Consider the following 27,915-nt stretch of genomic DNA (forward strand, 5'->3'; position numbering starts at 1 on the left):
TATCGAAAAACAAATTTATTTTGTAGGAACTAAATATATAGGCAACGTTTCAATGACGGATGATGATGAATATTGTACAAATGTATACTATGGCACGGCCGAGCGATTTGTGCTATGCTTCGTCGATTTCAGTTCAACGAAGGCTGCTTCCTAGGTGTTAATTTGATTTCAAGGCCTTGAATGGGCTTTAGAATAAGCTCCATGGCCAGTTCAAGCTTGTCGATGGGGACTTTCGAGTTGACATTGAAGCGACGCATAATGTGCGCCAGCAAGACTTTTTCTTCTCTCAGTGCGAACTTTTGACCTGCAGAGAGAACAAAAATAACGAAAAAGAAAGCATAATTTAAAAGGCGGTGTTAGTGAGCATAAATTCGGTAAACTACACAAAGTTCATTCTTTAGTGCTTTATATCAGCTGTCTATGCATTGTGATGATAAACAGGGCTGCGGTATTGTAACGATGCCTTTTCTAATGCCATACCTTTTCACGCTTTTCGAACTTCGTCAGTGGTGAGAGCGACGCCCGGCCCGCGTTATCAATGAGATCAGCCGACCGTGACCGGTGGATGATAAGACTGGCACAGAATCGTGCGAAAGGAATCGCTACATTATGCTAGCCCACGTATAACAATTTGCATTTCGCCATACTATCCAGGCGTTTACAGACCGGGCAACAAACTAGCCCACTTAAATAAAGATTTAGTCACCACGTATTTGCCTTCAGGAATGTATAACCGCCCAGAGAGCCGTTTTCCCGTATCCGCCAATACAGTTCGTACGCTATAGAGCGACTCCTAAGAACAGGCTCCAGCCAATCATGACAACGAACTTTAGCTAAGGCGGATGACCAGTATGAAAAGGCTCTTACGAACGACGTTCTGTGAACTCCAGGTCACGTTCGTAAGAGCACTTTTCTGATGTATTGCGGGCTCTGTACTTCGGGAAACGTGGGTCTATATTCACACAATTAGTACGCTATAGCATCTCGTAAGAACATGTGCTGGTGAATCGGGGTAGCGAACATGCAATAGCGAAAGTGGTTGGCCAATTTCAAAACAACCATTAAGAAAGAAAGGTTTATATTCACTCTCCGATTATACGGCTCCTTTTTTTATTTGCTTATTTTGTACGCTTCAGGTGTAGACCTATTCTGTAACGATTCTGTTCATTGCCCGATCTCTTTACTTTTTGTCAGGGTCTCGCACAAGTCACATCACCGTTATCGGTACGGGATCAGCCACTCTGCGGGATGCATGTTAAGAAATGAATCGAATCGGACGAAATGAACTCCAACATAATACGGCCCCTGGTACCGAAGTTCGCGATGAATGAGCCAACAACGTAATCATATGCCCTTTTATACGCACATACTAGGGGCGCTATAACGTTAAGCTATTACAAACTTTTCTATTCCAATTCTGCAATCAGCCCACCACGATTGGTAAAAACATTTTCGGGCCACTCCCAACTTCGCCTGTCTGTCACGCGACGTCACGAAAACCGCGATAGCTCCTCATCTGTTATAACGTGTACACATTGATTATGCATGATTAAACCGCACAAAAGAAAAATAATTATTCCTGATTCGACGCCTTTTCACCGTTAGCCCTCTGCTATTGGTCCAATGTTTTCGGGCTGCGCCCACTTCGCCTGTCTGTCCCGCGACTTCACAAAACCGCGAAAACTCCCTGCGTCAAAGTGACGTGTACGTGAAAAAAAAAAAAAGCATTAACATGCCGAACAAAACTGAAAAATTTTCTGAATAGCCAGAGACTGCCCCGTTCCGAAAGGAATGGAAGATGGCTGCCCACCGAACGCTCGGGCTCTCGCTACTCGCACCTGCCGGTGAGCATGTATTTATTTGCGCATGATAAACCTTTTTGCGTGTCAGTAAAACGTTATCGAGCCCTTTCGGCAAGTATACGACTCGCTCTGCCAACTGTTCTTTGCTGAGGATCCGTTTTAGCGGCATTCTTATCCTTCCGTTGCACGCCGCCGCGATTTTCGACCAGCCACCGCAAGCTAAGTAAGGCGAAGCGGACCAATCGGAGAAGCCGGCACCACCCTCTTCATGCGGTTATCTATTTTCACTGTGCGGGCTCGGCCCCATCGAAAGCCTCTACACTAGAGCGTGCTCCTCGCCTCTTGTCAGCCAATTAGATAACAAACACATCTCATCGCAGGCAATGTTATTCGTTTCGAAAGCAAACAAAGGTGACCTCCTATAAACGAGGAGAGTGTTTGATTGGGTTGTTAGACAACACTGCGGGTCACCGTCCGATGTTTGCGTCGGTGGTTACGTAAATTTGACGTCAGGAGATTGGACTAAAACAGTTTAGAATAGCTTTACGTTATAGCGCCCTAGTACGTACATTCGACGATCACGCGGCGTGGTTTCACATTCTTCTTGTGATTAGTGCAGCTAGCACTCACGAAACACGAAAAGACAGAAAAGGAAGTGAATAGCACGCCTGTCGCTTCCGTCAGTTCTGACGTTGCGCAAATCACAAGATGAACACGTACTACCAACTAGCTCAGTTTTCAATCCGAATGTCGTTTACATTCAGCTGGTCGAAATCGCGAGCGCACGGAATACGTACACATTCGCCTCGTTCCTTCAGAGAGCCGTGCTCCAGCTCGGAGGTGCTCTCACCTTCGAGTTCGGAGCGTGAGCGCAATCCGATAAAATGCCTATATAACGCGGCTCTTCCGATTGCTTTCCGAAGCATGCCCGAGCTGAACGCTGGCTATTCATTCTCTGGCTCCCGTCCACATCGCTCCAAGCCGAGTCGGAGCGCGGTTGGAACCATCGAATGTACCATAGCCAATGCTCGGCCCCGAGAGCTTCGTCGAAGTTCAGACGCAGGCAATATAGGTATAATGCTAAGCCCTTACCAAGGCAGTTTCGTGGTCCCGCGGAGAAGGGGGCGAACCCGTAGGTGTGTATGCTTTTCGAGTCCATGAACCTCTCGGGTTTGAAGCTATTCGGGTCCTCAATGTACCTTGGGTGTCTCTGAAGGAAGTAGAGAGCCACGACTGCCACGGTTCCGCGAGGAATGGTGTACTTTCCTGAAAGAAAGGAAAAAAATGAAAGAATTCCGAACGGCAGGAAATTTGCCTTGCCTGTTTATGAACAACATAATAGTAATTTGTTTTGTTTTTTGTTTGTGTCATATGCACCATCAAACTCAGCGTAAAAATGCGCTGTTACACTTACTTCTTAAAAAAAAGAAAAAAAAACGCTCTTTTGTGCATTGCAGCACGAAAGTAATTGGAACGCGCATGTCTTTCGTTCCACAGTTTGGGAAATAATATCCGAAACTGGTGTCATTCTGGAAATTCATTTGAAGTCGATAGCTAGGTCTTACAAGTTCGCCGGCTAGAATCAGTAAATTGCAATATGTGCCGTAAATTAAATAATTAAGAAGACACTAGTGAATTTTCGTTAATTAGTTGAATATTTGTTTCTATGTCTCGTGCTAGTAATGTTCGCCTCATTGAATAATCTTGCTCAAGGACAAGAATCACGCTATCCGCGACAGCTGATTTTTAAAAATTCCATAAAACTTAGAAATCATCACCCCCCTGTAGTAATGACCTGCCAAATACAATTAATTCCTAAATTAGATATATTTGCTGACGGCTGCGTAATTTACCGAGTTATTTCTAATAATGCTCACTGTATCATCCTACAGCATGACCTTAGTGAAGTTTCGTCTGGTGAGCAAAATGGAACATGCGACTTAATCCCAATAAATGCCAGTTAATGCGAGTTTCACGTTACACCAAAATCTAAAATTCCCAATTATCTTATTAACAGCTGTGTTTAGAAAATGCTTCATGTTTTAAATATTTAGGCGTTAATATTACCTAAAATATTTTTGGCAGACTCATATCAACTACGTAATTAACAACGCCAATCGGTCACTTAGGTATCCACGTATAATTTTTTTACAAGGCACCTTCCTCACTTAAACTTCGTCTCTATAAAGTCCTTATTCGATCGAAGCTCGAGTACTCCAGTTCCGTTTGGGATCCCGGTATTGACAGTCTCGTAAATATTTTGGAATCCGTCCAAAATCGCAGTGCACGTTTAATTTCTTCAGACTATTTGCGCACATCTAGTGTATCATCTAATAAAACATTTTAGGCCTACCAACACTTTCATCCCGTCGAAAACGTTCCGGTATACTTCTATTTCATAAGCTCTATCATAATGCACAACTAAGACGTCTTCTTTTTTCAGAACCATCCTATATATCAAACAAAACCGATCACCGTCATAATATACACGTACCATTCTCCCGGACAAAGTTATTTCTTGATTTTTTTTTTGTTCCCAACACATCCAGAGAATGGAACTACCTGGCCGCCTCTACCGTCAAACTAACTGATTAACTTGTATTTAAGGCTTCTGTTGAGGGTTACTTGCATTTTTACAAGCCACATTTTTTTCCCTGTAAGGATTGTTTACAACTCACTTCTGTAGCGCCCTCGGGCCTTGAAGGTACTCAAATAAATAAGTAAATAAATAAATAAATAAATAAATAAATAAATAAATAAATAAATAAATAAATAAATAAATAAATAATATTCAGAGCCCTTCCACTACTGTGAAGATGAAAGCCACCGAAGCTGTGACTATGGTGGGTCTGCTGTAGTGAATATTGCCCCTTCGATGAGAATGGGCGTATCGTCGTTGGGCATCACCCAACCGAACATGTCTATCATCAACGTTCCGATTGAGAAACTCGCGTTGAAACCTGGCCGTCGCACCAGGGCACTTGGCGCTAGCGTTGCCGAGGCGTGCACCACCGTTGTCGGGTTCCTGGAGGGCAAGACGACGCTTACCTTTGGCCTCAACATCGCGCTCCCTCTACTCGGGGTCGGCGGCTCTTCACTGACGTTTCCCGAGCGCATTCGCGGCGAGCGCGTTAGGACACGTCATCAGTTGCTCATGAATGGCTCATACCCCCGTAAACGCGGCCTCCCCATTACGACGACAGAAGAGAAGTGAAATTCTACGCTGGAATGATTAGCGGCAACGCAGCCAGCCGTGGAAGCAGACGACGACGACGACGAACGCGGGAGCAGTGGCACGAGCGCGTGCCGAGCACGAGTCAGCTGCGGAAGAAGACGACGACGCTTGAGCGAATGCTGATGATGATAGTTTTTCTACACGTGGATACGATCCTGGGGGAACTAGCCCTTAACAGCTTCGCTGTAATAAATAAATAAATAAATAAATAAATAAATAAATAAATAAATAAATAAATAAATAAATAAATAAATAAATAAATAAATAAATAAATAAATAAATAAATAAATAAATAAATAAATAAATAAATAAATAAACCCGCCTGCAGCAGTTGCTCCTGTCATCAAAGAGGGTATAGTACCGCCTTATGCAGCATTTCTTTCCGTTTGCTCTCTAATAAAATACGCTCCGTTAATATGAACGGGACAAACAGTGGCGGTACATTTGCCGTGTGGAGAAGGAAAATGCCGGAACCCTGAGGTCAAAATCGCGCCGTTTAGGGGTTTTTTGATTGATTGATTGATTTCTTTTTGTACATCAACAGAAATCGAAGCAAAAGCAAAAGACTACACAGCCTGATATAGGCTTTTGCTCCGAGATACAGTTCAGCACGCATACATAATACAAGTAGACAAACAGCAACAATATACAATAATTAACATCAGATAATCATTTAACAATATAAATTGTCTCTATAGATATAAAAAAACAAGAACTATTATCACAGAGCAAAGAAAAGAAGCAAATCGACATACATATATTGTGACAAGCAGCACCAAAAAGAAACAATGTGCGCTCAGTAATAAAACACGTAGTGAACATTGAGCAAGATAAAAAGTCAATACACATGGAAGTTGTAATCAACACTTAAGCAGTACTTAAACATATTCAATGCAGTTTTCTCGAAGAATTTGCTTAAACCTATTTTCGGGAATTTTTGTTATTTTAGCCTAAAATGTCAAGTTTATTAAGCAGACTGGGTTTTGGTGCAGAATATGCTGCCGACCATATGTAGTTCTAATTGTTCTTATACTTTGTGTACGGATGCAGTATTGAACACATCGAGAAGAACTGTACGTGGGGTATAGCTTATTATTTTGGATATGCAAAAAAAGCTTGAGATAATAGATTTGGTTAGCTTGCAATGTGAAATGTTTTGAAAATAGCGGACGCGTGCTGAGACCTTGCGGGTGACCATGATCGATATCCCTCAAATATTCGTAGTACCTTTTTTTTGTAATGTGAGTAATGTGGTATAATTATGTGCTGTCGTTGTGCCCCAAATCAACACGCAGTAACTGAGCCTGGAATAGAATAGCGTATAATACAGCGTTTTTTTAAGCCAAAGTAGTAATAACGGACTTAATCTGTACATGTTTTCGACCGTGGAGCCGTAAACGTCCGTTATTTCCAATGTAACCTAGGTAACTGCATAAACATTTTTACTTTTTTTTCCGTTATGTTTTATTGCGAAAGATTAAAAAAATATATATATCTATAAGATAGCGAGCGCGCATTTACGCTTTCTGATTTGAGCTACGTACACGGAGGAGCAGGCACAACATGCGCTGAAAAGTAAGACAATAAATTAGGCATTTAACATATTTTTAGTGCTCAACATTTATGTTATTGTACTTTGCTCTTTCAACTACAGGCCGCCCAGAGGGCCCGCGACGCCGCCGAGGTCCCGTCGTGGGCGGAGCCACCAACGAATCGTTTTCTCATTTTCCTCAGGACACTTCAATAAAGTTCTTGTCAATTGTCAATTGCTCGTTTGTTTCTACTTAAGTGCTGAAACACGTATACAGTTCGTCGGGGCTCCATATTGTGAAGTTCTCCTAACACATTGACGCATCGAGATATGAGCTGTTGAATTTGAGATTGGGATTGAAAACAGCTATTTGGATAAGGGTGTGTGTGTGTAGGGGGGGGGGGGGGGGCATTCTGGAAGAGAGACCTTGATTCCCCTACTCGACGCGCTGGCAAGCCCATGTTACTCATTTCGCCGGCGCGATATTCACCAGATAAGCAATAAATAAATAAAGAAAGACATGTTCAGATGGACAAATGAGTTGTGGCGCAAGGAAAGAAGAAGGAAAAACCAAGGGGAGACAGGATAGGGCGCCAAACTTTCAACTAGTTTATTCCCAGCACATCACCCAAATATATACATTTCCAAAAATGCGCACAAAGACAAGGCGCAGCACGTGTCACACGCTACCTCACTGCGCTATCTAAATACAAACATTCACTGAATACAAACATTCACTGGGAATAAACTAGTTGAAAGTTTGGCGCCCTATCCTGTCTCCCCTTGGTTTTTCCTTCTTCTTTCCTTGCGCCACAACTCATTTGTCCAGCTATGCACCAACTCGCCCAACGCACTACCTTACTAAAACATGTTCAGATGTTTTTACGCATAATCACGTCAGCAGAAATAAAGAAAAGGACATGACTTTTGAGAACGATAGGCTTGAAATCCTAATTATAAGCAGTGCCCCGAGTTATTTAGCTAGTAGGCTTGCTTTTTTAAAGTTAATTAGGAAAATGTGGCTTAATACTTATTCGATAGTGCTAACTTGTGCGATTTCTGTTCGGGTGTTTATAAAACCCACCTACAAAGACGGAATAGAGTTAAGGTAGCTTTACGGCACATGTAATTTTTAATGCGGTCAAAATAAACGAAAGACCACTTCAAACAGAGATATACTTCTTTTATATAAACCAATTTGTAGAGAGCTATGCGTATCTAGCTAGTCCGATACTCTGGAAAAACCTCTGTTGGCCGATTTCTGGCGACTTAACAGTGCAATTGCATCTCCTGCAATAATTTCGAGTAATGAAGTTAATCGTCAAAGGCAACATTCAACTCCTTGTATGTCTGAAGTAAGTAACTGCTTCTCTGTTACAATAACAGAATGGTGCCCGGGCTGAACTATTTCAGCTCGGGTTCGCAGCAAGCATAGAGTGCTTTCTAAAACGTCAAGTGGCATTCCTTAGCACAGCGCTTAGGTGCTGATGCACGTTTGATGCTCATCTCATATTTACCACCGCAAATTTCGGTAAAAAGAGAAGGTCAGTTTTCATATATCACTTACCAATTTTCATATCCCTTTCGACGCTGCGGCCCATAATAGATCCTGCTGGATAAAGCCTCATGGCCTCCTACGAAAAGGGTTGAAAAAAGTATTAAGATGACATATGGCTCCACTTTGTGTAAAACAGCAAACCAAACTTCACACCGTATCCATCAGGTATTTTGATTACTTGAATATGTGACATCTTAAGATCACATTTTTTTTTCAGATCACATAATGAAGTATTGACAGAATTGGGGAAACTCGGGGGCCGGTGCCATACGCCGTGAAATATATATCTAATGTATACATTGAAGTTCACTCCTTCTACGTGATGCCTCTTCTTACAACTTTAATACGTGCAAATAATCGAGTGATTAATCAATGCTTGAGGATGTAAGGCGATGTCATAGAGAAGTAAAATAATTATAAAAAGAGAGCACTTTGTGAAAACTGCCAACAGGAAGTACGTCGCGATCACGCGAGGGCACCTAGCGCTTCCTTCCATACGAACTGCTTACAGATAGTTTAGACGAACTGGGGGTGCATGTTAAGAAATTGTATATTTTTTAATCTTTTTAATTAGACGCACATTTGTAACCATAGACAGCGCAGAAATCACCATTAGAATGGGAATCTGGGCTCACCTGACATGGAGCATTTACAATTGTCATCTGAACGTGATCGTTTGAAGGTCAGAGGAGGGGAAAAGTTATGTTATATGTATTTTTGGGCTGAGGATTGACATCTTGAGCGTGGATTATGACGTACCTTAAGCACACATTCCATGTAGGTGAGGTTCTTCAGTTGCTCCGCGGTAAGGGGTTTGTCCCAGTCGTCTCCGCAGACCTATGTCGATCTCATCCTGAACCTTAGCTTGAATTTCAGGATGATGGCCGAGAAGGTAGAGCGTGTAAGCGATGCTTGTCGCCGTTGTGTCAAAGCCCTGGATTTGAGGAAGCGCGAGTTTCACGTTGTGCAGTCACCCGAGAATGCTGAGGAAGCTAATAACCTCAGAAATTAGGAATGCGAATCCTACTAATATGCCGCAGCAGCAGGGAGGGGCGCATTGAGAACACTGCACACGGAAGTACTTTAGAACAACATCAGAGCGCTAGAACAACTAAAATTGAATCTTCTTTGGGCCAAAATAAACTAGATCACTCGCTAGTTTCAATATGGAAATGGGAACAAATCGAAGGATGACCCCGCCGGGACTGGTGACCGTGTACGGTGACAGCATCCCAGCACACAGTGCTGCATCTTGTAAATATTTAGCGCAAGCGCTGTCAATGAGGCCAAACAATTTTGAAAGATAAAAACGGCCACTTGAAGGCGTGCTTACTAACACAACGTAGAAGCGAAGGAGAAACGTGCGTAAGTTCTCGTTTACAAAACTTCTAACGATTATTGTATTTCGCCGTATGACTCCTTCCTTTTCTTTATCGCAACAACAACAACAACAACAACAACAACAACAACAACAACAACAACAACAACAACAACAACAACAACAACAACAACAACAACAACAACAACAACAACAACAACAACAACAACAACAACAACAACAACAACAACAACAACAACAACAACAACAACAACACGTCTCTCGGAAGACATTTCCAGGCCGGCAACAAACAGATTGTTGAGGTGGACTCACTTTGCGCTGCGCTTAGAATGACATTGGCTACAGGGATGGTCTGCACCTGCTCGAGGAATGCCAAGCTATGCGGAACTGGGGATAAATTGCACGTGTGGAGTACTCAAAACTACCGTATTTACTCGAATACAGGTCGAACATAAATATATGTCGACCACTGTATATCGAACTCGCCGAGAAATAAAAAAGTAATTCCAATATAGGTCTACCGATATCTTTTAGAAAAGTGAAGAGCTTTCAACATGACGCACCTTTATTTACCGTAAGCTTTGCTGCTAAATCTCGCTAGTCGCTGCCACAAACTGCATCCTCGGCGGAAATACCGGAGAAGTCGTCCTCGTTGGATGCTTCGCCGCCGCCCTCGGCAAAATAAACGATATCGTCCATGGTGCCATGGAGTACGTGGGATACATATGAAGCGTTTCATAAAGCAAGTCAAAATAATCTCCGGACTGGCTTTACGGCTGGTGCGATGCAGGAACTCTGTTAGCTCCGTACTTTTGCAAGCTTTTGGTCACGAATATAGGTCGATAGCTAATTTTTGGGTAACATTTTTGAGAGAGAAAAAAAGGTGGACCTATATTCGAATAAATACGGTAGTCAGTTTTACCGTGACTAGAGGCTGGGCAAATCGAATGTTTGGCGAAAAATGTTTGGCGAATGTTAAAGGGCCCCTAAACCACCTCAGATATTTTTTGAACATTTCAAGTAAACACGCGCAACGAGTTCAGAATGCCGTCACGATCAACGATGCCAGCGCTACGCGCCGCGGGCGCGCCACAAAATAAAAAAACAACAATGCCGTCCTCCTCCCCTGGCTTTTCCGGTATCCCCAGTGGTCGTCACGTCAGCAGGGTGAATCTGGTGATGTCAGCGCCGGGAACGATGCCCATTGGTCGAACAAGAACCTATGACTTCCGGTTTGTCTGCTAGCAGGTACGCGCGACATTTTATTAATGATGAACCAGCACACAAATGGTCCGTTTTCTGCGACTCGAAGACGGCACTGCAGAGTTTACTGTCAGCCTTACGGCGCGGTCCACAGGAACAGCTGGTTATCGAAATCACAGAGGCCATACATCACCTGACTGAAAAAGGACACGAAATAATCTTTCAGTGGCTGCCAAGTCACTGTGGAATTATTGGCAATGAACGTGCCGATCACGCTGCTCGTTTAGCTCATGAACAGGACAAGCGCCTATCGATCCCGCTGTCTAGGACAGATGCTGCAAGGATGCTCCGCCTGCTTGCACGCCAATGCACTTCATCAGACTGGAATAAACCACATTTTATGCACGCCCGATTATACACCTTGGATCCAACCTTAAGCCTTAGACTTCCAACAAGACTTCCCCGAAGAGATGCGACCCTTCTGTGTAGGCTATGGTTGGGCGTCGCGTTCACCAATGCCTACGCGTTCCGCATAGGGATGGCCGACAGTGCAGCATGTGACAATTGTGGAGACGCGGAAACGATTCGTCATGTTCTTTGTCAGTGCCCACAATACAGTGTGCAGAGACAATCGCTCTCCGTCGTGCTGAACCAGTTGGATGACTCCCTGCTCTACCTTGTCGTGTTTCTCGCTTGTGCGCCCTTGCGAATCGGTAATTACAGCCCGCAACGCAAGTGCCAAATCGCTCGCGTTCCAACACTGTCGTACTTAGCGGTCGAACAGAGTGCGACAGTGTTGGCCTTTCCAGACGAGCGCGCAACACAGGGTTTATTCACTCTTTTCGCGGCGATCCCGTGGGCGCTGCCATGTTTGATCACGTGGTGACGCGTTTATTGCTTGTCTCAACTGCCTCCGGTGCCTGCTTGTTTACAATGGAAGTGTACGACGCCTGCGCGGCTTAGAAAACCTCTGTTTTCGGAGATATCGTAGACGGTGACTAAGTGGACGACACGAAGCTTTGATGATAGCTTCAGAGAACATGCAAAAGCGGCTTTCAGAGCTGATTAAGCTATGTCCAAACGGCGCAAGCAGCGTATATGGTGCTTGTTCTAAAAGCGGGGCTAAATATGTATTCCAAGCTTTAGAAACATTCCGATCATGAATTCAGTCAGGATTAGTGTGTTTTGATCTTTATTCTTTATTTGGCAACTATTTTGAAGCAGTGGCTTGTTAGTTTCTGACTCAGTGAAGTTCCTCGGTGCGGCCACTATCTGATTATTTTCTGCCTAATCGCTCGCGGGTGTGCTCAGTTCCGATAGATTTGTTCTTGCTGCGCACAAGGCTTGAAACGTAGCTGTTTTGTACATTGTAATACCTTGTAGTAAATATATATTACAGCTAGTAACTCGCTTACGCTTGTGGACCGTCACGAAACATTCAGCTTCGACCATTCGTACACCATAGGTGTATTCCGTCATTTATTGTGCATATACAGTGCGCATATATGAAAGTGTGTGCCCATTCACTTATTCTGGATACGTCGGTGATAGAGTGGGCGTAAATTTTCCTGCTATTTGGGACAGATGTGTATAGATAACGCGCGCGAAACTTACTTTGACAGGAAGCGGCGCAACTCCCTTTGTCATTGTTTAACGAGTGGTACTCACTCATTCCGACGTTCTGGGGATGAAGCCCTTTCTTTGAAGGCTAGCGATACAAGGCTGGCGGATGAGGCAAATTTCGATATCCTCGAGGAAAGCCGTACATCACGAAGTGCCGGTAACACGTTCGGACAGTTGTAGCAGCGGTCTGCGAACCACCACACCGATTCATTATATTCCTTAACATGCCAATCACTATTTTTGCAGCCAACTACTGCACACGTCTTCAATCCACATGATTCAATCTAGCACGATTGGAGCACAGTGTGTTAGCGAAAACTCAGTTGCATTTCCGACAGCTTGATCGCACAGAAGCAAGGTAAAAGCGGTAATGGTTTCGTATTCGTGCGCGGTCGCTGAGGAGATGTATGGCGCGCCGCCGTGAGCGCCATCTCGTTTCTCTAAAACAAAATGCTCCGCGAAAAGGGTCAATAGCGGCACGCTTCACATGAACACGGGCCGGCACCGCAGCAACAGCGGGTAGACGAGAAGCGCCGAGTCCACGTGCCCGTTGGACTCACCGCATGCCGTTTGCCATTCGCGGGCCGCCGTTCGACGGCTGTTTTCCTCGCGAACGGCGAGATTTCCTTGCCGTAGAGAGGATGAGACCGGGACCCATTTGTGCGGTAGCCTCACCGCCACCGCCGCCGATCGCTCGACGGCGCCGATATCGTCGCTATAGGCCTTTTCCGGCTCACTTCAAAGCTAAAACAGACGGCGCTTCGGAATGAATTACCGACGCTCACAAGCCGCAATATTTTCTTACCGTTGTTATCGTTCTTCGCTGTACACGAAGAAGAAAACAGGCTTATATTAGCGGCGCCGTCGGCTGCGATGCGAGCACAGCCTAGCCCGTCGTCTCCCGTCGGTAGCCGTGCACGGCTGGACAAGATCGTAGCTCTCGAGTTCATGTTTAACGTTTGACAGTGGATATCATTCTTCATAAAATGTACAATTTACGCATCACTTTACCTAGGGAAAATTATCTTGCTTCGAACAGAAGCTGCAGCCTGATGTTTTCGTCGCCGGTGGCGGAGGCGCGCAGCTTCGCAGTTGTCGATTGGCCCGTTGATCATGCTGCGGGCGGTGCGCCGGCCGAACTACCATCTACTTTGGACACCTCTCGCGCGGCAGACGTTCTAGGGCATGGGAGGCCGGTGCGCCGTCAGTATATTTGTCACTAGCGTTAGCGTGGACGTGCCTTAACCGGGAGTAGGGTAGTGTTTAGAGAAGCGCGTTGGCGATGACGTATGTCACGTGACATTTGGAGCAGCACTCGGCGAGGAGGAGAGACCAGCCGACGAGAAGATTAGCGAAGGAAAGAGCGAAACGAGCGAGGGCCCTTTTTCGATCATCAAACGCGTGTAACTCCGTAATTACGACACCATTTCGAAAAATTCTCGCGGTTATTACGTGTTCGTCGTAGACTCGTGCCCAACTGCAACACCACAACTAAATTTCGACCTCTGGGTGGTTTAGGGGCCCTTTAAATGTTTGGCGAAAAAAAAAAATGAGCCCTAGATTGCTTTCTAAAGTAACCAAAGACTGAACTTGGCAAACTTTGAGAACTTTGTCTGCATAAAGAGGATTCAAGTATGCGTAAAGAAACTTTTAAATCAGTCACGTTACAATGACGTGTTAAATTCAAATAAACGAAGTCGGGGAGTTGATTTTCTTTGTAACTATCCAAGCTATTCTATCAAATGAATGCAAATATAGTTTCTAAAGACTACTTCACGTGTCCAAACTCACTCACTGAGAGTGTTTATAGTGTTCTCTTTTCAGGACATTTGAGAAAGGGAAAGATCTCTACCGATAATCAGTATTCGTCTCTTCCCATTACAATACGAGTATGAGATATACAGCTCCACATGTGCTATAGGCGGTGACCGGTGGTAGTTCCGAGGCTTACCCCAATGAGAGTAGACAGCAGCTCGTCCCGGACGTCAATTTCACTCATTGTGCGATCGTCAAGGCACATTCGGAGAAGAATTTCGAGGAAAGAATTCTTCGAAACAGGATCTCTGATGCCTTTCCGGTAATCGGCTATCCTCTTCTGTAGTATCTGTAAATTGACCAAGATTGTTGGTCAGAAATGCTTCCTGCGCTACTATTTTGCCTTGCTTGCATGCAAGCTGGCAGAGTGCGTCTTCTTGAAGTTGCATGTTGTGAAGCCCGGGTATAGGATAAGAAAAAAATCTGTGCAGAGACATAACGTATACGTGACTACGCCGCTTCTACTTTATTTAATTAGGACACATTTTTTTTTAAAACACCATTTGCGGCAGATAGCACAAATTTGTATCTTCATGCGGCTTACTGGGAAACACGGGCATTACTTGCGCAACAAAATGGCGATGATAAATTTGTTAATTAACAACAGTTTCACGAAATAAATTCTGTTTATAGACTTTAGGGCACTTGTTGCCATTGCATAAATGAAGCCGCATAGCAAGGAAGTCATGTCGATTTAGCAGAAATCCCTAGATTAGTAGCATATTCCCTAGACTAGCACCACTGATATTCGTCCTCAAAACCTACCAACAATGAATTGGCCTTACGCTTAGCCTCTCCCGCACTGCGCGAGGAGACTTTTGTAAAAACAAACAACCTAATTAGGAAGCAATTAATTAAATATAATCCGAAAAACTCTGACATTAAAATTGAAATAATGCGATCTATGAAATTTATTATAGATTGCACATCTATGAAATTTTGAATAGGGCCTTGAATGCGGCTCAAATATCAGGCACAAGTTAGTGTGCATGAGTGGGTACTTACGTTATTGACAAACTGCCTGGCCTCCTCCACGTATTTTAACATCTGTTTGTGCTCTTTGCTCAATGCAAAGATGGTATCGAACCAGTGGTGAAAGTTGACGACGCGGTTCACCACGATGTCTGAAATGCTGAAGACGTGAAAAAAAAAACAACGGCTGCGCATTATTATATTATTATTATTATTATTATTATTATTATTATTATTATTATTATTATTATTATTATTATTATTATATTATTATTCACAAAAATAGAATTTTGATTACATATACAAGGATGTGATGACGACTTACGCGTCGTGAATTTTGAGGTATCCGGTACGTTCGATGTCGTCTTCGTCGTAATCGATACCCATCGATGTTTCTGTAAAGTAAAGAACGAAAAGAAAAATACGCGTTCATCTCGCTTTGTATAAACGTTAGCGGCAATGCAAATAAATATGCAGGGAGTTTTCTATTATTGATCTTACAATTCCCTTTGCCTATTATCTCGCGTGCGTACGAAAGTACCCGACCGTGGTACATGTTTTCATTCCGTACAATAAAATCTGTCATTTGCAATAATTGAGGAGCGGGGGAAGGGAGGGTGTCTATCCTCTGAATTGAACCCCACGCACAATATAAACAGGGATTGTGCGCCAAGATTTCGTTCCCCTTCCCCCGTTGGTTGATTTCTGCAGAAAGGCAAAACTTTATTCTTATATATTAAACATCAAATTAACTTTTTCCCACAACTCGAAACCTTTACAGGTACCATCCCACGTTACGTTTGGCTTTGCTAAAGCGTGAGCTATGTCCGTACAGCAATACTTGTAGCAAGCAGCTTACCAAAGAGCACTCCGAAGGCCGCTGCGCGAACTATGGGGAGGACGTTGAAATACTCTCCGTTCATGGTGGTCATCTTGCGCACGAGCCTCTCGCCTCTCTTGTCCATGATGGGTATGTAATCGTCGAGAATGCGAAAGTGGAAGGCGGGTGTTAGCTGCCCTCCGACGTGCTTTCCATGGTTCGTCCCCCCTGACAGGAGAAAGCAATAGAAAGAGAGAAAGAAAAAAAAAACGCGTAAGCGGCGTCATTGAACTACACTATCAACGTAGAGTACTGAGCAATATTCAGCAATTGAGTGTGATGGGTCATGTAGACCACGGAAGCCGCTGCAGCTAGTAATGTGACCAGTTTGAATGGCTGCCGCCAACTTGGATGAAGTTACGAAGGGCATATTGCCGCGCCCCCTTTGCTGGGGGTTATATTTTTTTCTTTCCTGTTCATGCTATCTGTGTTGTCACGCTTTCACTTCTGTGCGAGACGAGCAAGTGACTTGTCAGATTGTCATATCGTCACAGTTTTTGTAGCTCCTGAGTGACGGGCCCGTCATCGGGTCCCGTATTCAGAAAAATCTCTTACGCTAGAATTGTTCGTAAGAAAAAATTCTAGCCAGTCCTGATGCTGAACATATTATAAACGAACGTGGCCGGTCAATGGCAAGGGACCCTTACAAGTGAAAAGTTTTGTGAATTCGGGCCCAAATGTATACGCGATGCAAGTAGTGCATTCCGGAAACTTCGCCATGATAAAAGATTCTTCTCGTTCCATTTAAGATTGTACTGAACTGCTAGAGCGAAGCTTTTGGAAAACTGTTAACTGGAACGTCAGTGTATTTCGTAGCACATTTTGAGACCGGATAACCCGACAGTGAGGCTAATCTTAAGATTTCTGCTAAGCTGACGCGACTTCACTAATGCGCGGCTTCAATTTCGCAAGGGCAACATGTGCCCTAAAGGGAACAATTTAATTAAAAGAAAGCTAATTCGTGAAACATTCAATGAGCAACCTGGACAGTGCTATTTGTCGTTCATGTAATGTGTATATTTCGGGTAATTTACTGGAAAGGGCCGAATTGTGCTATCCATGCAATTAAGACCCCATGCAATAAAAAAAAAAAAACGAATGATATATTTTAATGTCTTTTTTCTGCAAATCTACGCACACTCCCCCAGTTTGCTTATCATGGGCACTAAAAAAAGAGGGTGGGTAAATTTTAGCAAACGCGGTGTTTTGCTCAAGCTACATTATGGTCGTTGTTGCGTCGCGTCCAGAATCGGCAGGGCGCATTCTTTGGTTGTTTCCATCGAGGCAGGCCCTTTCATCAGCGTCGCTCAGACGGCAACAGTGCCGTCGGTGTCGGGCAAACAAGCGCCCCAAATCGGCAGTGCGCATCCTTTGGGGCTTCCCCCAATGCCACCCCATTCATTAGCGGCCGTCTACCTGGCGGCGCGACCCGACACCGGCTGTGACACGATGAAAAAGAAGCTCACTTAGAAGCGACCACAACCACGACCCTTCGTGGAAGCGGGGACCAGCACGAAGGTCACTCTCCCGACCCTGGCAAGACGAACGTCACGGAGAGCAAGAAACCAAGTCGACGACTTTCGTGGAAGGAGTGTGAATCTCATGTTTCCAGATTGCCTCTTCCTTGCTTCAAAGGTGCAACATTAGAGGCGGAGTTCTGTGAACAATACGACCCCTCTGATTGGCCGCACAAAGGTGATCAGATTCTCTAGTCGGCTCAACTAGGGAAGACGACTGTTTTATAAGCGGACACGTTGGGTGCAGTGGCCTGTCCTGACGTATTCTGATGTGTGCTCAGACATATGTAGTGAGCTGAGACTTTCAAAGTGCTCCCCCATGGAGTGGGCTTCCATATTTGGAGCCACTCCTGTAAATATGTAGAATAAACCCCTTTTTCTCTTGCTCTTACTGCCGGACGTACTCATTCCTATGCCTGAAGGATCACCGGCCCAAACGCTACCTCGAGTCCCACCATCGTGGAGATCTTGATTCCTAAAGTCTTGTACGATACACATATTTTCAAAAATGAAAGTAACAAAGGGCTGCATGCGGTGTATACATAGCTAATATCACGAGAATGCTGGTAAAAGAATGCACACCACAACTTTCCAATAAGCAGCCTGCTTGCACACAAGAACACTGGCGTGACGCATCTCCGTTATGCGGCACGTCGCGATTGTGCAACAACGCAAACTTGGTGCGTGACATATCTGGTAGAGTTGTGTAAGCAGCGACCCGAGAAGGAAGCTTCTACTTAGAGCAATGCCCTTCTGTCTCAGCTGTCGACTCTGAGGGGCGACTGTTCGCTGCTTGATTTCCAATACAAAAGGAGCTCGTATACATAAAAAAGTACATATCTGCTTAAGCTAATATATTATCACTTTCTGGAATAAAACAATGGCTTATAAGTATATAGATGGGTATTGAGAGCAACAGGAAATTCTGGGAGGAGACGAATTAAAAGCGAAAGCAACATGCGTCTCAGTTGCATAACCGGATCGGATGCCGGCCAATAGGTCTTCATGTGCTGCTGTAGCACTCTGGTGGAAAAATATGAATCAGAAAACATAATAGCCATAATTTATCGTCTCTTAGCCAAGAGTACGATACGCTTGTAAAAGAAGTCTACGTCAAACGAACGTTGCTTTGGTAGAAACTGTGAATCGTACGAGATGAACCCGTTGTGCGATATGAAGAAAAAGTAGAGGCAAGGGTTCTCAATTGCGAGCCAGTTTGTAATATGCATCATTCAATGTACGTGCTGTCAATTCAGCAAATAATGCTTTATGGCCAGAACAACGCTTTGATCCGTTCAATAAATTGTGCTTAGGCATCAGCAAAATAGTTCACGAAGTTCTTCTCGAAACGTGTTTGTAAATGATTCCAATAATATTGCACATACAGCCCGATGTTACCTTGACCACGCATACGGGTGAAGTAAACTTGGCGTCAAACAGCAACAATTCTGAAGCACTTTGTGTGAAAGAAAAAAAAAAAGCAACTCACAGCGTCAGTATACCTTCCCCAATCCATGGCTTCATCATGTTGTAGAAGAAGGCCTTGTTCACGTTCTTCGTGTCACCCAAGATAGCCTGCGTGGCAGTGCATGCAAACAAGCAGTGATTATCTTGCCTCCGTGATTCCAGCTAGCATCAGCAAACCCATTCCCCCAAAACGCTGCAGAGTTAACTCGATATTTTATTTAAAGGCGTTTAAAGGCACTCCAAAGGAAAATATTCATTTCAGCTGTATGGGTCGACTATACACTTCTCAATGACACAATACGTTAGTTTTCACCGGGCGCAAATGTGTCAAGAAAAGAAGATCTGAAAGACCGATAGTTCGCCCACCACTGACTACTCGAAGCAGACTTTTGAGGCGTCACAAGTTTTGGAAACGGCTAGCCATAGCTATTTAGTTGTTGATTGTGAAAGAAGAGAATGATTTATTCGAATTTGAGGAGAAACTTGACCAGGAGCTTTGATGTGCCACCTGTCTAATGGCCACGAAATTTGTCAGGCTACGCAACGGTGTCATTGCAACTGTGGTTTTGACATGTACGTTTGACGCTTATCTGTGATGCTCCTTTGCAATAAGCAAGTTTTTACCGAACACTGAACAAATCCCCGGAGTTCTAAAAGCGCAATTTACCAGCGTAGTGAAAACTAGCCTCCGTCTTTAGTTCCTCTTTAACCTTCCCGTTTCATAACGTATTTACCGGGCGTATCTTCCGTGCAAAGAATCGTCCCTTCCAATGCGGTGAACACCATGATTTTTTTTTTACATCTGCGGTAAAGGGACATGTGATTTGGAAAAATGTATACTTAATTAAAATGGAAGCAAAAAACACTGGTATGATTGTTACTTCTGATGAATAAAATGTGACGTTGGAGAGGAAAAGAAGAAATCTAGCGTAATAACATGCACGCTATCCGTGTTTATAAGCAAAGAAGCGTATATACGAGCTATGTTACAATGGAAAGTTAATAAATTAGTGATGCGTCAGACGTAGTTGAAAACATAAGCGTGTAAAAACGCCGGACGCCTGGTCCTTTGACTAGAAGCGCGCATGAGAAAAAAAAAAAGCAATTCATTCAGGGAGAACTCCACTACCACGTTAGGCTTTCACATTTCTTCTCTTCGCTGGCACACCTTGTGCATTCTTTCATGAGTGTGCTTCTAGCCTGTCTGTGATGTGTTTTGTAGGTGGGTCTTCACATCAGTAACGCGGACAGCACGATCCAGTTATGTCTGTGTGACCAAGGAATACATGTCCTAGCGAACGTTTTCTTGCTATGGCAGTGTCTGTTACAGATGAATGCAGATAGGCTTGAAATAGCATTCAAACATGAAAACAACAAATCATGCGTGGAACGAAGTCGCGGCGAACAAACAAACAAACAAGCAAACAAACAAACAAACAAACAAACAAACAAACAAACAAACAAACAAACAAACAAACAAACAAACAAACAAACAAACAAACAAACAAACAAACAAACAAACAAACAAACAAACAAACAAACAAACAAACAAACAAACAAACAAACAAACAAACAGATGAAAACAGGATGGAACTATCCTTCCTTCATCCTTTCTTTAGGCACGTGGGCGCGCGTACGTTACATACAAGTAAAGGTATAAGAAAAAATTTTTTTCCCGCTCTATTTGGTTCATGTCTATGAAACATGACTTGCTACACAAAAACCCGTGACTGTAAGGTAAGCAGACGGGACCGAACATTTCCTCCTGTCTATGTTCGTCTGCCTATGTACACTGGTTGTCGCGCAAAAAATGGAGTTTAGGGGAAAATGCTATTTTGCTCCTTCACGTTCCATAATTTTTTATTACCTTCAGTACAAGCACACATTTTCTGAATTCCCTGTTTTTTCCTTGCTTTCCTGTATCTCGCTCCGCATCGGCGTCAAAAGTGTAGAAAATGGTCCCTATATAAGTAGACATACTTTTTTGTTTTGATTACGCTAAATCTACCTGACTGTTCATAGGACATTGGACGAAGCTTGGCTTGAGTAAGCTAGATTTATTTTTACCCATTACTACATATGTTCCCCGTGCTTTCACCAGCTACCAGCACTGCTTCTAGCGCTATTTAGTCGCCCGTATCGTTGACTCGCAAAGCCACAGCGCCAACGTGAAATGCAACTAACAGATGTAACATGTGTAGTGTCTGCTTAGCACGACGGGCGCAAGCGAGGATTCGCTAAACAATCAGCCAAGAGCAAGGGCGGAGGTAAGCAACTCGTCAAAAGAACAAGATGAAAGAGCTGCGGTCTTGAACTTCATGTAAGGGGCCAGAAATTTACCCTTTACTGTTTGATTCAGCAGCAAGCACGGTTACAGGGCACCATGGAAGTATGGACATTGTATGAGCAAGTGTGGAGCAAAAGGAGGAGAGCCTCCATTCTAGGAATTGAACCCACGACTCACGCAGTTTGTCTCTAACATTGCCTACCACCTTCAGTATCTTTCGTAATTGCGAGGAACCGCGCCCAAATTGAAGAATTTGCTGTGCACAGCCCTTTTCATCTCTCAGTATGTCACCGTGTCCGCCAAGGAAACCCCCGCATGGAAGCTAAATGCGTATGACTTCGGCTAGAGACGCGCCGTAACACGAGAAAATGAATATGTCGCACTAAGCGCACTTATTATTTTCCAGCAGAAACAGTTCTTCCAACAAACAAAGGTGCAATAAATGCCCCTTTGTTTGTTTGCACTACTGTGTTGTCGTTCCTTTGTCCCAAGAGCATGTGTGAGACCCCACGTTGGGCGCCAGATGTGGGGTCTCACACGTGCTCTTGGGACAAAGGAACGACAATACAGTACTGCAAGCACACAAAAGGGCATTTATTGCACCTTTCATACACTGATACATGCTAGCCGAATTACTATCAATAGAACATTCACATGGGCGCGCGACAAATCAAGGAAGTCCGACTCACCGCGACCGGATAGCGAGCGAATATGGTCGCCCCCTGCTGTGACACCATCGCCTAGTCGTTCACGTGTACGGTCACGCGAACGGTGGCACGTTCGAACGATCCGTGTTCGTCCATACGGTGCCCTGCTCCCCAGCCACGCGAGACGGTCTCGCGAAGCGTGGATCGGCGCACGCGCGGGACGTCCGCATCGCTCACCGATCCGAACCCGAAGAGGAAGCGAAGCGCCTTCGACCTTTTTCTCTCAAGTCACCCCGCCGTTCGGTGGCGTTAGCATCGCGACACTCACGCCATCTCTCGCAATGCGCCGCAACCACCACGACCGCCGCCGGCGCTTAGCTACGCGGTGAAGCCGGATTATAGGAGACGCGTGAGAGTCGCGCATCTCCCACAATTTTCAATTTCCACTACACCTAATTACCCCTATGCTTTCCTTGGCATCATTGCCTGTGGACTTCATATTGTCGTGATTAGCAGAAATTGAGTCCATCTGTTTCTCTTCTTCCAGTATATATATATATATATATATATATATATATATATATATGAAGAAAATAGTTCTTCGGATCCGGTGTTTAAAAAATTTAGAGAACTGCAGTACAGGCGCACGTAGAAAAGCAAAACCAAACATTTAATTTCGACGTTTGGGTCGGGTTCCAGCCTTCGTGCTGGTCTTCTTCAGTGGTGGTCTTTCTGTCGGCTGCGCGACAAGGAACGCCAGGAAGGCCGGATCCCGGCCGAAACGTGGAAATTTAAATGTTTGTTTTTGCTTTTCTATGAGCGCCTGCACTACTTTCAATATATATATATATATATATATATATATGCTTAATAATATTTGATTTGGACACATATACACACAAGGACACGAAGGAAATAGCGAGGGAGAAGCTGACAACTCCCACCGAGAGGGGCACAACGCCTGCGTACTCTTTCAGGATGAGGGAATAGAGGAAATGAAAATAGGAGGGAAAAAAAGAGGAAATAAAGAAATGATGGAGACACAGACAGAACAAGACAAAAACACAAATAATGTCTATAAACGGGAGGCCAAGTCAGTATCCTTCAGAAATGTTAGCTGGGCTCGATGGGCCTGGTCACGTCGAGCAGCGCACCCCCTTGGAAACGGGCAATCGCCAAGGGTAACACATTGCAGTTCAATTAGTCTATATTCTTTAATTAACAATGCACGCTGCGCAACGAATGCGGGACACTCTAAAACGAGATGTTCAAGTCTCTCACAGGAGCCACAAAACGTACACGCCGGGCTGTCCACACGTCCTTGTCGGTATAGGCGTTCGCGCACCAACACAGATCCAACGCTTAACTTATACGTATAACAGTGCTCTAGCACGACGGGGCAAGCCTCGATCACGAACACGGGGAGGGAACGATCCGTCTGTAACACGCCGGTCTGGGTGCTGCTTTAGGAAGTGTCGGCGTATAAGAAGACGAGCGTTTTCAAACATACAGGGAATGTCAGGGCAGTCACATTCGTGGTGAGCACAACTTGAAGCGAGGCGATCAGCCTCTTCATTTCCAGCGATGCCCACGTGCGAGGGTATCCACTGGGCAATGAGGGACACTCCACGCGAAGTAATTTTGCGCAGATTCTTGGATACTGCCTAAAAGTGGGCTATCGGCATCTTGTCTCAGTCTGCTGAGGGCAGCACGGGAGTCTGTAAGAATGATTCAATGCGTTCAATTCTTTGTGTACGTACTTCAGAGCAACATCAATCGCTGCAAGCTCTGCAGTTGTTGATGAGGTTGGATGAAGTATTTTGAACACCCGTCTTATGTTAGTCGAAGGGCAGAAGAAAGCTGCAGAAGTGCATTGGGCGTCGCTGCGTACAGATGCGTCCATGAATACTTTAATATAATCTCCAAATTTTTCAAATAGGTGGGACTGGGCCAATTGGAATAGTGTCGAAACAGGCTGGCTAGGCTTTTTGTGTATTTCGGGAATTGACAGATAAATGAGGAAGGAACATTTGTCGTGCTTTTTCGGAGTTGTGAATGAAGTTGTGTCTTCTGAACTGCGAGTAATGTCAACAAACAATGCCGCCATTTTCCCAATGCGAGAGAATGGGCGCTGAATCAGCCGATTATTGAGTGCTTGGCCATCTGATGCTCGGTGCAAACGCTCGGTATGGTGTAGCGCTCTCTAGTCTGCTTGCAAGATCAAGGGCAACTGGTGCGCTTCTGTGAGTAGTGGAACAGATTGTGCCTCACGAGGTAAACCACGCATGACTCGGAGGGCAACACGATGGTCCCGTTCCAATTGCGACATCACATTTAGCGGTACGTTCAAGACTGGAAAGGCATACGTCACGCCAGAGAGGACAGATGATTAATATACCTGAAGTGCTGTCGTCTGGTCGCAGCCAGCGCCCCTAGCAGTCAAGGCGGCCACATACTTGAGCAGCGACCGGGATTTGCACCACACAGAGGTAATGGCAGGGCGCCAAGAGAGGCGATCGTCGATAATTACGCCCAGGTAGCGGTGATGTTGTACCCATTGTATTGGTGTCTCTCCGAGGTACAGCCGGCTCATGCTTCGACGAGCCCGTTGCCTTGGATGATACGCAATTGCGGCTGACTTAGCTGGTGAAATATGCAGACCAACTTCCTCCAAGTACTCTGAAGTCGCATTCAGAGCTCTCTGCAAGATTCCACGATGACGTGGACCGTGGTGCGAAGAACCGCTGATCCACAGTGCAATGTCATCAGCATAGATTGCTATGCATATTGGAAAGTCATGTTCCTGAGGCAATCGGCTTGGAAGTCCAGCAAGTACGCTGTTGAAGAGAAGCGGCCACAAGACGCTGCCTTGCGGTACACCGCACATAACAGGGCGAGATTCCCTTGTTGCTCATCCAACACGCACTTTCATGTTGCACTCAGATAGAAAGTTATGTACGAAATGAAGCAGTCGACCCGAAATTCCCGCATTCATAAGGGCGATAATAATCGCCTTATGGGGAACCGAATAAAAAGCTTGTTGTATGTCCAGGTAGAGCATATATGCAGAGTGATTGTTTTCTCGACCAGACTCTAGATATGGTACGAGGTCTGCTATGCTATTGAGGGCTGAACGGTGACGACGAAAGCCGCTCATGACATCAGAAAAGAAATTCAGCTCTTGTAGCCTGCAATCTACACGTAACTGTACCAGTCGTTCCACCAGCTTCATAACATTAGAAGTTAGCGATATTGGCCGGTATGACTTTAGATATTTTGCAGGGGGCCGGGCTTTAAGGCTGGTATCACCACAGATGATTTCCAATCATTGGGGATCAGCGACGTTCGCCACACTTCGTTATATGCGTTATGTATACAGTTTCCCAATTATCATGCACCAAGATTTAAAAATATGCAAATGCCACGTAGCTGAACAGAACGAAGGTAATGTTGTTTGCCGTCGCTTCCCTTACATTCAGATTATTTTTTTGCATTCCGCTTAATTTTATTTAGTCTTAATTAATTAATTAATGAACTTCTCAAATATCATAATTAGATGAAAAGTGGCAATGATACAATTGTAGAGCAACAAGAAAAACTCCCGCTGCAGCTTTCTGTTGCTTAATATATGCTACATAAAAGTGCTTTCCCGAGCGTGAGAGAAGCCCGCGAATACACGCAAAATAGCCGCGAGACTGGCCGCTCGAGGCACTTTGCGTGTATCTGCGGGCTTCTTTCACGCTCGGAAAAACGCTTTTATGTAGCACGTATTGAGCAGCAGAAAGCTGTATCGTTGCTCCACTGCTCTACAATTTTCTCATTGACACTTTTCATCTAATTACTAGGGTTTGAGAAGTTGATTAATTAATTAAGACTAATTATGTAATTAGGCGGAATTAAAAAATATTCTGAGCGTCTCCAAGCGACGGCAAAGAACATTACCTTGGTTCTGTCTAGCTACGTGGCACTTGGATATTTTTGAATCTTGGTGCATGATAGTTGTATACATCTCGAACATTTTGATGTTTAACAGGGAGAAGTAAATGATCATAGCAATGGTTTAAGCGCAGTTGTTATCGAGTCCACGACTTTTTATTTGACGTGCGTTCTCATATTATGTTATTCTGAGGCGCTCTAGCTGTACAGGAAGCAGCTTGAGCGGAGGTCAGGTGCCGCTCAAGTATGCTACCCCTGTCGTTTACATAGTTTCTGACAAATTATAAGGAAATAATACCCGCTTGACCACTTGAAGTTCATTTTAGTCAAGTCGTTTTCTGTTACCTCAACGACTTGCGGCGTGGAACCCAGAAGAAAGGCGTACGGGCCGTAGAAGGCAACTGTCACGTCCTGGTCTTCAACGGACTTGAACAAGTTCGCCAGGTACTTGAATGCCTCTGAATCGAGAAACAATACGTTACTCAATGAGAATGTATTTGTTGGAGAAGATGAAAAAAATTAATGGCAATTTCATCTGAGTACATGTTATCACAAGCTAAATGCGTAGATGCTTTCGAACAATACATGCATATTTTTGAATTTGTCCAACGCACTGCCTAAGGGGCACGCGTGCTGTGTGGAGCGTTGCTCGATACATAGGCGTTGTTATTGCAGTGTAAACAAAATTGACGGAAACGTGCCGATGCCATGTTATCACTCCTCGAAACATGGGACAACACCCAGTCTATCTCAGACTAGGCTTGAAACATTAAGACGACGAGCAGTACAAGGAAATGTCAAAACAAGGTGTAGAAAATCGATGTTCTTATTTACAAATATTTATTCTACGTAAAACTGCTATGACCGGCAGGCGAGCGCTGGAAAAACGCAGTGGTCAATCAGACCACAAGGGGACAATTTTGAAGGGCCGCCAAATCATTAACCACGGTTGCTCCTCGAGTGAGGCCATGTATATGACGGTGACAAGAACTTTATTTGGTCCTGAGAAACTGTGGCCTGGAGGAGCCGAAGGCTCCCTCAGCTAAAAATAAAAGTAATAAATAAATAAATAAATTAAACGCAGTAACGTGACAACTTCAGCAAAAATGACAAACTTTTGCTTGTTCTCTTGACTTCTATTTCAACTACTTTACCTTGTCCCACGCGAAACGCACCATGTCGTTAGCACAGATGGGAGACGGGAAGCAGTCAGGCATGGTGAATGGATGCGGTCACAAAAACTCCCCTCCCGATGTTCGTGAGGAGCGAATACGAATCACAGCAGTGACACTGACACCTTAACCCAGGAAATACGAGCATATATGCTGCTTTGATAATACTGCATTGTAAGATTAATATGCTGCAGGCTTGGGTCTGTCTTTCTCTTCCCCACTGTTGCCTTCTGTCACATCGCCTGTAGGAAAGCATCCGTAAAAGCAGTACACATGTAAATATACTGCAGAATATTGTTATCAATACCGAGGTTCCTATTAATGATATCTTTGCACAAAAATGTACTCCAATAAATTGGCGTGTAAATTGCTCCGAATAAAAACAAAAACAACTACACGTAATTTTAACAGTAATACGGTATCACCTTTTTTTTTTTGCTTGCATTACTAGCGGGCTCTAAATTCGGCTTGCTGAACACTTCAAATTCTTAAACGCCATCACCTGTCACGCAGAGTACTTGCACTCCTTATACAGCACTGCCGGACTTCGCACTTGACGACCGACTTCGTTGGGCAGATTACTCCGCCAGTAGAATAAGCGTATACTCACTGACTTTCGTGTCCATATTGGGGTCCATGGCCGACATCTGTTTGTACAGGTCGAGAAGCAGCGTGAACGACTTCTGCGGCTTCGGCTTGGGCACATCGCGCAGGTACCACCACATGCGCAACCACTCGGCCACGCCGCGCGCCGCGCGTACGACAAGCGCCGCGGCGAGCACCCAGGCCACGGCGCCCAGGGCCCACACGAAGAGGGCCGGAGCCCTCTCGAAAGTCCGCATAGCGGTCAGCGTCGAAATCATGCCTGACACGGACGTTCGTTTCTACCGGCGACTACCCCTCATCTGGTGTTACTCAAAACACGGGCCGA

At 44.6% G+C, this 27,915-nt stretch overlaps 1 protein-coding gene across 2 annotated transcripts; it reads right to left on the bottom strand.

Annotated features, from left to right (window-relative positions):
* On the bottom strand, positions 1–27,915 carry LOC119436667 (cytochrome P450 4V2). 2 transcript variants are annotated; one of them, XR_005189095.2, is made up of 11 exons: positions 27,595–27,915; positions 26,158–26,270; positions 18,965–19,050; positions 15,938–16,126; positions 15,404–15,473; positions 15,112–15,238; positions 14,243–14,395; positions 8,886–9,060; positions 8,136–8,202; positions 2,895–3,068; positions 1–304 (listed from the first exon to the last, which is right to left on the bottom strand). XR_005189095.2 is itself a non-coding variant. In XM_037703626.2 (5 exons), the coding sequence occupies exons 2-5, from the start codon at positions 8,901–8,903 to the stop codon at positions 129–131; spliced, it is 435 nt and encodes a 144-aa protein (XP_037559554.1). In that variant the 5' UTR covers positions 8,904–9,060; positions 10,029–10,401; the 3' UTR covers positions 1–128. The 2 variants fall into 2 exon arrangements, 1 of the variants encoding a protein (XP_037559554.1); XM_037703626.2 differs by lacking the exons at positions 14,243–14,395; positions 15,112–15,238; positions 15,404–15,473; ... (2 more) ...; positions 26,158–26,270; positions 27,595–27,915 and adding an exon at positions 10,029–10,401.

This window comes from Dermacentor silvarum, chromosome 1 (assembly GCF_013339745.2).
Source record: "Dermacentor silvarum isolate Dsil-2018 chromosome 1, BIME_Dsil_1.4, whole genome shotgun sequence".
NCBI classification, from domain to species: Eukaryota; Metazoa; Arthropoda; class Arachnida; order Ixodida; family Ixodidae; genus Dermacentor; species Dermacentor silvarum.

Bases quoted from the DNA above. Each gene is read 5' to 3' on its own strand.
- LOC119436667 (XM_037703626.2), bottom strand. The intron at 3,069-8,135 runs GTAAGTGATATA...CCTTTCTTTCAG, and splicing joins CGAAAGGGATATGAAAATTG to GAAAGTACACCATTCCTCGC. The intron at 305-2,894 runs GTAAGGGCTTAG...TTCTCTCTGCAG, and splicing joins GGGACCACGAAACTGCCTTG to GTCAAAAGTTCGCACTGAGA.